The 14059-nt window shown below is 39.9% G+C and overlaps 1 protein-coding gene across 4 annotated transcripts in view; it reads right to left on the bottom strand.

Moving 5' to 3' along the window:
• nbas (NBAS subunit of NRZ tethering complex) overlaps positions 1-14059 on the bottom strand; it is a 377838-nt gene that overhangs the window by 245711 nt on the left and 118068 nt on the right. For all 4 annotated transcript variants that reach the window (XM_061929010.2, XM_061929012.2, XM_061929011.2 and 1 more), the window contains exons 25-26: positions 12681-12854; positions 10399-10532 (exon numbers count right to left, since the gene is read on the bottom strand). In XM_061929010.2, coding sequence (XP_061784994.2) covers positions 10399-10532; positions 12681-12854 — 308 coding nt within the window. The remainder of the gene's footprint in view (positions 1-10398; positions 10533-12680; positions 12855-14059) is intronic.

Below are 14059 nucleotides of genomic sequence, written 5' to 3'. Positions count from 1 at the left end.
AATGAGAACCATGCAGTATGTATGTGTGCAAGTGCCCACTACTGCAAGTTTATCTTAAAAATAAAATCCCCATGATGCTTTGACAATTCTGGATCAAGCTGTCCCTCACTGGAACAACCCAAATGTGTGTGTGTGTGTGTGTGTGTGTGTGTGTGTGTGTGTGTGTGTGTGTGTGTGTGTGTGTGTGTGTGTGTGTGTGTGTGTGTGGTGCGTTTTCTTGTGGGTAGTTGTTGCCTTCTGCTTACACCAGGCAACCCAAAATTACAGCCGCTGGGCCAAATTTGACCCACTAGCGTCCACAATCTGGCTCGCAGTACGTCCCAAATTATTTGTTATTTTTTCAAATCTGTCCTGCCCAACTGTTCAGGCAAATCATATTGTTGATGTATATGCCCATATCTGCTGTACAGATTTACTTTACAGAAAAATAAGTGTGGTATACTTCTCTTGTTGCTTTATTTGTATTTGACTATATTAATGTTTGGATATATTTAGAGTTTGGTGCAGCTGGACCGGAGCAGGAGGGGATAGAAAGAAGAAAAGATGGGGCAAGACACAAAAAAAAATCTATCATATACTAACTGTATATACATATATTATATACAGTATATACACAGTTGCAAGAAAAAGTATGTGAACCCTTTGGGATTACTTGGATTTCTGCATAAATTAGTGATAAAATGTTTTATGCTCTTCATCAAAGTCACAACCATAAACAAACACAGTCTGGTTAAACTAATACCGCACAAAAAAAATATAGGTTTTCATTTTATTATAGAACACAACATGTAAACATTCACAGTGCATGGTGGAAAACGTATGTAAAACCCTTGGATTTAATTACTGGTTGACCCTCATCTGGCAGCAATAACCTCAACTAAACGTTTCCTGTAGTTGCAGATCAGACCTGCACAACGGTCAGGAGGAATTTTGGACCATTCCTCTTCACAAAACTGTTTCAGTGCAGCAATTTTCTAGGGATGTCTGGTGTGAATCACTCTCTTAAGGTCATGTCACAGCATCTCAATCGCGTGGAGGTCAGGACTCTGACTGGGCCACTCCAGAAGGCGTATTTTCTTCTGTTGAAGCCATTCTGTTGTTGATTTACTTCTATGCTTGGGGTCAATGTCCTGTCGCATTACCCATCCTCTGTTGAGCTTCAGTTAGCGGACAGATGGTCTAAAATTGTCCTGCAAAATGTCTTGATAAACTTGGGAATTAATTTTTCCATCGATAAAAGCAATCCATCCAAGCTGTGAAACGGCAAAGCAGCCCCAAACCATGATGCCACCTCCACCATATTTGACAGTTGGGATGAGGTTTTGATGTTGGTGTGCTGTGCCTTTTTTCCTCCACACATAGCGTTGTGTGTTCCTTCCAAACAACTCAATTTTGGTTTCGTCTATCCACAGAATATTTTGCTGATAGTGCTGTGGAACATCCAGGTGCTCTTTTGCAAACATCAAACGTGCAGCAATGGAGTTTTTTTGGACAGCATGGCTTCCTCCGTGGTGTCCTCACATGAACTCCATTCTTGTTCAATGTTTTATGTATTGTAGATTCGTCAACAATAATGTCAGCCTGTGCCAGAGATTTCTGTAAGTCTTTAGCTGACACTAGGATTCTTCTTCACCTCACTGAGCATTGTGCTGTGCTCTCACAGTCATCCTTACAGGTCGACCATGCCTAAGGAGAGTAGCAACAGTGCTGAACTTTCTCCATTTGTCTGTCTTACCGTGGACGTATGGACATCAAGGCTTTTAGAGATACTTTTGTAAGCCTTTCCAGCTTTATGCAGTTTAACAATTCTTGATCGTAGATCTTCTGTGAGCTCTTTTGTGCGAGGCATGGTTTACCTGAGGCAATGTTTCTTGAAAACAGCACACTTATCACAGGTGTCTGTTTTTTATAGGGCAAGGCAGCTTTAACTGACACATATGATCTTGTCACATTGATTAGACTCCATGTTGTCTGAGTCCTGGCTCCAATCAGCTCTTGGAGAAGTCATTAGCCTAGGGGTTCACATACTTTTTCCACGAGCACCCCATCTTGAAGTAAAAAAACAAAAATGTAGACATTTTTGCAAATTTATTAAAAAAAGAAAAACTGAAATATCAAATGGTCATAAGCATTCAGACCGTTTGCTCGTTATTGAGTAGACGCATGCTTTTGAGCTAGTACAGCCATGAGCCTTCTTCGAAATGATGCGACAAGTTTTTCACACCTGGATTTGGGAATCCTCTGCCATTCTTCCTTGCCGATCCCCTCCAGTTCTGTCAGGTTGGATGCTGGACGTTAGTGGACAGCCATTTTCTCCAGAGATGCTCAATTGGGTTTAGGTCACAGCAGGTGGGCAGGTGATGAGCTGTGCCTGGTTTTCTCCACACATACCGCTTAGAATTAACATCAAAAAGTTCAGACCTGAGAATCTTATTTCTCATAGTCTGGGAGTCCCTCATGTGTTTTTTGGCAAACTCTATGTGAGTTTTCATATGTCTTGCACTGAGGAGAGGCTAACGTCGGGCCACTCTGCCATAAAGCCCTGACTGGTGGAGGGCAGCAGTAATAGTTGACTTTGTGGAACTTTCTCCCATCTCCCTACTACTAATTTGCCTCTCTCACCAAGGCTCTTCTCCCAAGGTTGCTCAGATTAGCTGGACGGCCAGGTTTAGGAAGAGGTATGGTCGTCCCAAACTTATTCTATTTAAGTCTTATGAAGGCCACTGTGCTCTTAGGAACCTTGAGTGCTGCACACATTATTTTGTAACCTTGGCCAGATCTGTGCCTTGCCACAATTCTATCTTTGAACTCTTTTGGCAGTTTCTTCAACATCATGATTGCCATCAGTGTGTGAATGTGTGTGTGAATGGGTGAATGTGGAAATAGTGTCAAAGTTCCTTAAAAAGGTAGAAAAGCGCTGTACAAGTATAACATATTTACCATTTACCATTTGCTCTGACATGCACTGTAAGCTGTAAGGTCTTGTATAGCCTTTCCTACTAAAGTTCAACCAGTTTAATTAAACACAGCTGGATTCCAATGAAGAAGCAGAACCATCTCAAGAGGGATTTGAAGAAATGGACAGCATGGGAGTTAAATATGAGTGTCACAGCAAAGGGTCTGAATACTTATGACCACATGATAGTTCAGTTTTACTTTTTTGATAAATTTGCAAGAAATTCTACATTTCAAATTTTTTTCTGTCAAGATGGGGTGCTGAGTGTACAATAATGAGAAATAAAATCAATTTTTTTGTTTTTAGCAAATGGCTGCAATGAAACAAAGAGTGAACAATTTAAAGGTCTGAATACTCTACGTACCCATTGTATATACACATGCACGCACACACACACACACACACACACACACACACACACACACACACATACATATTTACTGTAGACAGTACATATATAGATAGCCCAATCCCCGGCCAAATTCTTTAACCCAATGTGGCCAAAAAGTTTGGAGACGCCTGGCTTACACCAAACATTTTAACCTCGGCAATCAAATCCTCAGATTGCCTTTTTTTTCCCTACGCACAAATTGTTCCACCTTCACATCACCTTCATTGCTCACTTGGCAACTTTCAGTAATGCATTTGTCATTCTTTTCCCCCCATTAGACTCTTTATTTTGTGCTAAAATATGAAAAATTTAGCTCAAATATGGTGCTTTCAAAAAGAAAGATGCTCATGAGCTTATCTGCTGAGCTAAATGTTGAAGAAGAAATGAGTGGTTTAGTTTGGGATGAATAAAAAATCATCAATACAATATATGAGGCTGTTCATGAGCAGATTTGACTCATTTGAACATGTGATTGGTTGTTTTACATTAGTCACATGGTCTAATTTGAATAATTGGCCATGACGCATGAACACAATGTTTTAATGAAGTTGAAATAAACAGTTTGTATATAACAGACAATTTTTTGTATTATTTGTTATTAGTATTAATATTTAAATTTGTTCTCATTATCCTCTTTATGCCAATTGCTGTTCTTCCTTGCCATTAAAAATTGAGCCATGCTCTGCAAACGGCCCCCATGTAGGCCACACTTTGGACACCCTTTGATTTACATAATTCACTGGGATGGCAAAGTGTTACCAGACAAATAATCGCTAAATATAAAAGACAAAGTCAGAAAGATAGCATGACGGATCCTCCTTGTTACTTCTTCTCATTCTCTGGCAGACCAGAGAGTTCCGTGGCTTTCCTACTAAAATCGGACGTACGATCAAATCCAGAAATCGGCAAACACAAGTAAAAATGTAGATGTACTAAAGTACTAAAGCACATTTCTTTGTTACATGCATTCTACTTGGAATTGATTGCAGATGTCAGCCCTTTATAAATACGCAAATCATATTGAAAGTAGCAATGTGACTGAGAACTGCACACAGTGCCCAATCAGGAATAGGGCTGGACAATTAATCCAATTTCTATTTCGATTATGAATTATAATAAACGAAAAAAAGGGCCGTGCAACGTGCATGCAAATTCCGGAGCTTGTGACGGTGAAACAAATGAGTGAAAAAAAGAGAATGAATACGAGAAATTTGGGATGGCACCGTGACTGCTATTTTTTTTATTTGACACAACGCTAGTATGCCTAATCAATAATTATTAAACTCAACAAAATAGTAAGTCATATGATTTCTGGAGTCACATAATTGGCCGATGAAACGGAATTCGCTGATAAACGCAAATTAATATCAGGGAAATTTACATAAATTTAAGTGAAATGCTGTCATTGTGAAGAGAAGAAACATTTGTTTGGGAAAATAATGTGTCCGGTAGCGCTCATTTATCCCAGACATACTCCACCGGCGCGTTCTGAAATAAACAATCAATGTCGAGACGGCCACTTAAAACAGTGACTTAACTAGGAAGCTAAAGCTAACAAGAACAATCCATACACCCACAACACATCTCATCAGCTTGTTTTGTTGTGAACGACATCATGGATGTAACATCAATGTACAATCAGTGGTCACAGCTTGAGAGGCGCTCTTTTTTTTTTTTTACAGCCTTAAGTCGCCTCCTTACTCGTCAAGCTGAGAACAACAGCACAGCACACTTCCTCCTCCCACAATAATATCGCGGCGTGCCAAATCCAGTCTGACTGAACTAACAAAATAATATTTTCAAAAAAGTACCTTGCACAAACATAATGTACTTAAAGCACTTATTGATACATTTACAAAATGAAGATGCTTTGACCAAAAACACTGGTCAAAATTGTCCAAAGACGTAGTGCACCAATAATTGGGAGGATTGTGAGCATTTAATTAACAAACATTGTGATTACAATATCAATCGAAAATAATCGTGATTAATATTTTTGTCATAATCGTCCAGCCCTATGGTGCTTCTTTTTCCTTGGAGCGATCAGACAGAGGTTTGATTTTATCTATTGAAACTGCACACAGGCTAAAAAAAATAGAATAAATGGTGGGGCATCAGGAAAAGTGTGAAGAAGAAGATGGATGTACATTGCCAAAACAAACAAGCGTTTAAAAAGATAGTCACTGCAACTGTCCCCTTCCCCCTCAAAGGAGCCCCTCCAAGCAGCCAACACAGTCTTGAAAGAGTCTGTGCGTGACCACTGGTAACGTAATCTCAACTTTTGCTGACGGCGCATCGAAATACGGTTAAAAAATGAAACGGATTTAACCTTCAGGAAGCCAGAAGTGGAAGAGGAGCAAGAACGAGAAAGAGAAAAAACAGCAAAAGATTGGTAAGACTACTACTTCGTGGTTCTTTGGCAACTTTGAAACTCCCGCATGGATGCCGAACTCGCTTAATGCTTATGTAAATGTCCACAATGCACGCCAAAAAAAAAGTGCTTAATGCTCTTAAATGTACTCTGTTAGCCCCATTGTCAGTGTACAAGACATAAGAATAAGCTAATGCTTATTTTTAAAGCAATTAAAAAACTAAATAAGTACAAACTAGCTCAACATACATGTTCTTTCTCCCAGGTGATTTGCTCAAATTCCTCGCCCTCCTCAAATTGATTCTCTGACACCAGTGAAGAGGAAGGTACAGTGTAATTATCTTATCTGACTGTTAGAGTACCCTTTTTTTAATATATTGCAGTATAGGGGACGGCGTGGCGAAGTTGGTAGAGTGGCTGTGCCAGCAATTGGTGTGTTGCTGGTTACTGGGGTTCAATCCCCACCTTCTACCATCCTAGTCACGTCCGTTGTGTCCTTGGGCAAGACACTTCACCCCTTGCTCCTGATGGCTGCTGGTTAGCGCCTTGCATGGCAGCTCCCGCCATCAGTGTGTGAATGTGTGTGTGAATGGGTGAATGTGGTAATACTGTCAAAGCGCTTTGAGTACCTTGAAGGTAGAAAAGCGCTATACAAGTATAACCCATTTATCATTTATTTATTACATGTTACATACACTATATTGCCAAAAGTATTTGGCCACCAGCCTTGACTCACATATGAATTTGAAGTGCGGTCACAGTGAGGTCACACACTGATGTTGGTCGAGAAGGCTTGGCTCTAAATCTCCGTTGTAATTCATCCCAAAGGTGTTCTATCGGGTTCAGGTCAGGACTCTGTGCAGGCCAGTCAAGTTCATCCACACAAGACTCTATCATCCATGTCTTTATAGACCTTGCTTTGTGCACTGGTGCACAGTCATGTTGGAAGAGGAAGAGGCCAGCTCCAAACTGTTCCTACAAGGTTGGGAGCATGGAATTGTCCAAAATGTTTTGGTATCCTGGAGCATTCAAAGTTTCTTTCACTGGAAATAAGGGGCCAGGCCCAACTCCTGAAAAACAACCCCACACCATTATGCCTCCTCCACCAAATTTCACACTCTGCACAATGCAGTCCGAAATGTACCGTTCTCCTGGCAACCTCCAAACCCAGACTCATCCTTTAGATTGCTAGATGGAAAAGTGTGATTTATCACTCCAGAGAACACGTCTCCACTGCTGTGGAGTGTTTTACACCACTGCATCCGACGCTTTGCATTGTATTTGGTGATGCATGGCTTAGATGCAGCTGCTCGGCCATGGAAATCTATTCCATGAAGCTCTCTGCGTACTGTACGTGGGCTAAGTGGAAGGTCACATGAAGTTTGGAGCTCTGTAGCAACTGACTGTGCATAAAGTCGGCGAACTCTTTGCACTATGCGCTTCAGCATCCGCTGACCCTTCTCTGTCAGTTTACGTGGCCTACCACTTCGTGGCTGAGTTGCTGTTGTTCCCAAACTCTTCAATGTTCTTATAATAAAGCCGACAGTTGACTTTGGAATATTTAGGAGCGAGGAAATTTCATGACTGGATTTGTTGCACAGGTGGCATCCTATAACAGTTCCACGCTGGAAATCACTGAGCTCCTGAGAGCGGCCCATTCTTTCACAAATGTTTGTAGAAACAGTCTCCATGCCTAAGTGCTTGATTTTATACACCTGTGGCCGGGCCAAGTGATTAGGACACCTGATTTTGATCATTTGGATGGGTGGCCAAATACTTTTGGCAATATAGTGTATATACAATGTACATACATACATAACACACATACATATTTCATATTTTGATTTATATATTTACATCCGATGTCCATACCAGTCACTTCTGGACATTTCATATTTTCAAATGTAGGGCTCAAGTGTAGGACTCCATGCATTAAAAATATGCTTGGTAAATTAATTATTCCGTTTCTAACAATGCCATCAACTTCACCTCATGTTTATGAGGACAAAATAAAGAAACCATGACCAAGTCTGCATCCACCTCATCAAGGCACCTTGAGTCCACACAACTTAACAGTACTGATGCAACACAAGCTTGGAAGTCTATATAAAGCGGCGCTTATTGATGTCAAATGCTGCTACATAAATATCGTAATGGCTTGACTCCAGCCTTTATAAAAGTTTTATCAGCCTTCAATGAAAGTTGTTACAATCCGCCAACTGTAGGCTACAGTCGACGGCAAAATAAACAATTAGGACACAAACAGAACCGTTTTACTCTGTCATTTCTAGCACTCAATGTGCGTGGCAAAAAAGATATGCTAAAAAATTAATACCGGTAAACTGAATAAACTAAATTATCTTTTAGTAAAAAGTTTTTTTTAATGTGTTGTTTTTATCTTGTATTCAAACAGAGGTAAACTGTTCAAACGTTGTGTAATGTGGACAAAAATATTAAAGACACTTGATAAATAAAACTTCTGCCTTGTTTTTAATGAATACTTACGCATACAACGCTACTGTATTTTAATGTTGGTCATTATTGTGGAACTTTGCCAAGAGATTTCTGAGGTGGCACTTGGTGAAAAAGTTTGTGAACCACTAGTTTAACCAATCAAATGTCTCCCTGCATCGTCCCACGTCTTCACTCCCTTGTTTGCATTGACAGAGATTCATTCTTTCACTCATTTATTCATGGTTATTCACTCATTTACAACAAAAATCACCGCTATGCAGTAGATCGCTCTCTAAAGTTACCAAATGTTCTCACCCTAAGTGCGGGTAAACTACGTACAATTTCTTGGAAAATAAACTAAAGTTTGCGATCAAATTTTCAACCGTAAAACATGCAAAACTGTGCACGAGAATGTCTTCAGATACAGATACAATACAAAAATCTGAACTTTCCATTGTATTTTTTAGGAAGAACTTCTGCAATCAAGCATGTCAAAAAAGGCCCGCAAGATCTGGGGGGACTGATAAATTGCTGTCAATGTTCAGAAATTTTTAATTTAAGATGGGAATAAAGCATATTTTCTTAGATTTGTTGGAATCCAACATAAAACAGTGATTACAAATGCATAAAACCATAAGGCGATGTAATGTCTATGAAAAAAAAGCCTTAAAACAATGCAACTTTTGTTGCAGCTTTGTGAAAATGTTGCTACAAAATCAAGCATTTAAGGCCGCGGCAGTTTTGAAAAAAACCCTGCGAAATCCTGGAGGGACTGTTACATATATCAGTACTGTATATTACAGGCATGTGAAATTTCTGCAAAAACGTGGAAATCCATGTTATTGAACGTACATTTTTGCCTCAAAATATAATTTTTGTGATTTTTTTAATTAAATATTAATAAAAATACGATATAAACAAAATTTGTTGAACGCTCTCTTCAGCCGCAGGTACTCGCGTTTCCTCTTGCCTAAACGCTGCACTGAGTTGCAAGACGAGGAGACGACCAGGAGCACCGAAACAAGCTCGCTAGTTAGCTAACTGTCTATCTAGCTAGCTTACTAGTTGTCGCCTGCGTTTGCTTTCCGAGCCACAACGTTAACGCCTTTCCACTTTGCTAATCATATTTGGATGATCACAATCAGAACACTGTTAGTGCCGAACCAGTTGTAGTTCTAGACGTATTTATTAGTAGCCAGCGGCAAGGTATATTTTGGACGTGACAGATTATAAATAGCGGTCACAACACCGGAAGTACAATACCCGAGGGGTCCTGGCTACAGGATAGAATTGCCAAATGAGTAACGTTTTCTGAGTTCTTTGCATGCATGTTATAGAATTTTGCATGACATTTTCAGTGATAACAATGTTAGTATTCTAAAAAAATAAAAAATAAAAATAAAAATACTGTGGTACATTACATGGGACATGTAAGTGTAAACAAGACAGCCAAATGAGGTGGGTGGATGAGAATACATCTAAAGGTAAAGTATAGTGTAGAAATGCACCCAAATGCAAAAAATTTTGTTTTGATTTTAAAAATGTTCTTACGGGGTGTGCGTGGCAGCACTTTGTGGTGATTAAAAATATTTATCAAATTTTTCTCAAATTCCTTTTTTTTTTTTTTCCAAAGGGTGCTCACATCTCTGATATTAAGATTTAATTAGCTCTGCTTTTTCCAACTCTTTTTTCGGGCACTGTGGAAATGTAACTAAGTGACTTATTAAGTATGTCTAAAACAAATCATACGGTGTGGGACACAATTCTTTACACCGAGTCACACAATGGGGATTAAAAAAAGAAAGCAACTGAAGTACTTTCAAAATAACAACTTTTTAAAGTTGTCCCCATGGCGCTAGGCGCCAGGCGTCACTATTAAGTCGCTTGCATGGCGAGAGGAACTATGAAGAACTTGCTAGTAATTCTATTTTCCAATTAAGGTGCACACCAGGGAGATAATCCATAAAAAAAAAGTTAATCTACTTCAGCTCGCCAATGGTCCATTTTATGAACTTTGCAGTGTACTTTTTTTTTGTCATCGCTGACTCTCTTTAAAATGCAGTGCATAGCCACTCAGTCTCACGGGAGAGCTCAAGCAGAAGAAAGTTGCGTGCAGCTGGAAAAAGAAGCAGGAGTAAATCAGAGCCAAGAATGAAGGCCTTGCTGTGTAGAAATAAATACCGTACTTGCTGTGTTTTAAAAGTAGTGTAAGAGGGAAGGCTTTACCCAAAGCCTCTTTGTGGGAGACACTCTAGGATGTCATAGCAGAGGCTGAGCTGGTCGTCTCTCTCACTGCTGTAGATGCTCTCCAGGGACAACGACATCAACTGGTCAGGGTCCCCGATCAACTTCTGTAGACACTAGAGGACACATTTATTTAGAAAATCATTTATTTACAAAAAAATATTAGGTTTTATTGATTTTAAGACTGTCATCCGGAAGGAGCTCAAATTAAAGCCGCTGCTCCTCCACATCGAGAGGAGCCAGATGAGGTGGTTCGGGCATCTGGTCAGGATGCCACCCGAACGCCTCCCTAGGGAGGTGTTTCGGGCACGTCTGACCGGTAGGAGGCCACGGGGAAGACGCAGGACACATTGGGAAGACTATCTCTCCCGGCTGGCCTGGTAACGCCTCGGGATCTCCCGGGAGCATACTTGCCAACCCTCCCGGATTTTCCGGTAGACTCGCGAAATTCAGCGCCTCTCCCGAAAACCTCCCGGGACAAATTTTCTCCCGAAAATCTCCCGAAATTCAGGCCGAGCTGGAGGCCACGACCCCTCCAGCTCCATGTGACGTGTTGACAGCCTGTTCACACGTCCGCTTTCCCACAATATAAACAGCTAATGATCGAGGGCGAGTTCTTGGTTTCTTATGTGGGTTTATTGTTAGGCAGTTTCATTAACGTCCTCCCAGCGCGGTAACAACACACAACAACAGCAGTCAAGTTTTCGTCTACTGTAAAGCAGTTTGTCTGCCGTAAACAGCAATGTTGTGACACTTTTAAACAGGACAATACTGCCATCTACTGTACATGCATATGTGACCCACCCATAATGTGTCACATTTTTGTGTTGATTTATTTATTTTATTTTGTGGTTTGAATTCGTTTTTGGAGCTGTCATTACACATTTATCAGTATTAAAATTGGTCAGTAGGGGGCAGTAGGGCGTTTCTTCCCAAGTGAATGCTATCACCTACAGACCGGAAGTGTCTTGTCATTCTGATGAGCGCGACCAGTCTGTGAACAATTGAAACGTCCTGTGTGCTTTTTCCTCCTGTATAACAGGTTAGGTTTGGTGAATCAACTCACTGAATAACATCCATGTGATCTTTATAAGTTTAAGTACACATTCTGATGGTGGAGCCTAACTCTAAAGTGTTTGTGAGTTGTAGTTTGTATTTGTGAATGAATCCAGTGCACAGCTGCAGTAATCAATACAAAAAGGCGACGTGCGTGCGCAATGTTTATATAGGAACTTCTGATCCTAATTCAGACTCCCAAATTAGAGCTCCCGTTTTCTTATTGATTTTATAATGTATATTTGTATAATGTGTGTGTTTTGAAATAGTGACAGAGAATAGAACAAGGATGGACAGTTCAACCCTTAACTCAACAATGAGTAGATGAGTGTTGTGTGTGTATATGTGTACCGGTAAATAAATGGACACTGAAATTCAAGTATTTCTTTTATTTATATATATATATATATATATATATATATATATATATATATATATACACACACATATGTAATAAAATATATATATATATATAGCTAGAATTCACTGAAAGTCAAGTATTTCTTATATATATATATCTCTTAACCCCGCCCCTTCCCCGACCACGCCCCCCACCTCCCGAAATCGGAGGTCTCAAGGTTGGCAAGTATGCCCGGGAGGAGCTGGACGAAGTGGCTGGGGAGAGGGAAGTCTGGGCTTCCCTGCTTAGGCTGCTGCCCCCGCGACCCGACCTCGGATAAGCGGAAGAAGATGGATGGATGGATGATTTTAAGAAATTTTTTTCATGCGATCTGTATTTAAAAAATAATGGAGAAAAAAAGGCTAATTTATATAAATATTTTACTTACAAATACCAACTCTCAGGTTTGGTGGATGTTTCCTCAAATTATTTACCAAAATAAATATAAAATAAATAAATATATGTATATATGTGTGTGCACACTGGTTTTTTGTTTTGTTTTTGTTACTTTTAGTATTTGATTTTGCTACAGACCATTTACATTTTTTTAATTACAGTTCAATTAAACATGCTAAAACCAATCCAATGTAGGTCACTTTATGCTAAGCTAACTGAACAAAATATCTTAGCTTTTGTGGTATAGATGGCAAAGCAAATAATATCTATAATTGATAATGGATTCATTGTATTTTAAGAATATGCAGGGGGGCAAATATTAAACAAGCTATGGGCCAAAAATGTCCCCCAGGCCACTGATTGGTCTCAACTGCAGGAAAGCAGTAAGTCAAGTGTGTGTGGTGATGCTTACATCAGGTTTGGAGTGCTGGAATATAATGAGAGGAAAGGAGAGGTCGTGCTGGGCCAGGCCGACCAGGTAGTCTCTGAGCAGACGTTTGGCAGCGCCCGCCTCCTGTCGCTCACAGCGGTGCAGGAAGGGCACCATCCACTGGAAGGCATCTTTCACATAGCGCTCCCTGCTGGACTGATGGAAAAAATTTACAGAATTTACCAACACACTTTTAAAAGCTAGTTTCTATTTACATTTGTTTGTGTATCACGTATGGAAAATTGCCTTTGCTGCTCCCGTTCTTAAAAAGGAGCACATTAGAGGCAGGCAAAGGGGTAATTTAATTTAAGACAGATTGGTAAACACACACACACACGATTCCCCAAGGGGGAGTCAAGCAGCATGTGTCAGTGCAGTAAACAACATTTGCTGGCTGTCTGCCCGCATGGCCCTTGCAGGTTGAAGCAGCATGAGCAGCAGTATTACCTCGCATTTAGAGGACAGCTCGTATAATGGACTCCAAGGACACTGGGGTTCACTTTATACTGCATTTATTTGTGGTCGAATTAAAAGGAAAAAACAGCATGGAATGGAGCAATAAATAAGACTCAGTGTGTCCTTATCTTTAGTGACTATGCATATGATCTAAGCTTTGCCATACCTTCACATTGCATCGCATTTTTGCAGCCTTTTTTACCAACTTCCCCAACACTGAATTAGTAACATTACTCCTGATTTTACTCGTATTTAATAATTATATTTAACCTACTTACAGTTTAAAAGCAACAGCCCTATGGTTAAGAAACACTGCTCTATAGGACAGGAGTTCTCTGCTGTTTTTAAGCTTCGACCACAAAAAACACTAGTCAAATATATTCTATATGACATAACTTTTCTGCTGTTTGTAAGCATCATCTGCTGACTGATCTGCTGTTTTTAAGCATCTACTACAAAAACACTAGTCAAATATTGTCTATATGACAGGAGAGCTACAGGCTATGTTATTTTTAAGCATCTACTACAAAAACACTAGTCAAAGATTGTCTATATGACAGGAGAGCTACAGGCTATGTTGTTTTTAAGCATCTACTCCAAAAACACTAGTCAAAGATCCTCTACAATCAAGGCTCCTCTGCTGCTTTTAAGCATCCACCGCAAAAAACAATAGTCAAAGATGCTCGACTGTGTATGACAGACTGCTATGCTGTTTTCAAACATGTACTAAGAAAACACTAGTCAGAGATCCTCTGTAAGATACGACCAATCTGCTTTTTTGAAGCATCTACCACAAAAAAACACAAATCAAAAATCCTCTATACAACAGGATTACTATGCAGTTCTTAAGCATCTACTACAAAAACACTAGTCAAAGATTGTCTATATGGCAGGAGAGCTACAGG

Source organism: Nerophis lumbriciformis, linkage group LG34, assembly GCF_033978685.3.
Source record: "Nerophis lumbriciformis linkage group LG34, RoL_Nlum_v2.1, whole genome shotgun sequence".
Lineage (NCBI taxonomy): Eukaryota > Metazoa > Chordata > Actinopteri > Syngnathiformes > Syngnathidae > Nerophis > Nerophis lumbriciformis.
Note: the sequence above shows the minus strand (reverse complement) of the source record. Positions and strands in the feature narration are given on the sequence as shown.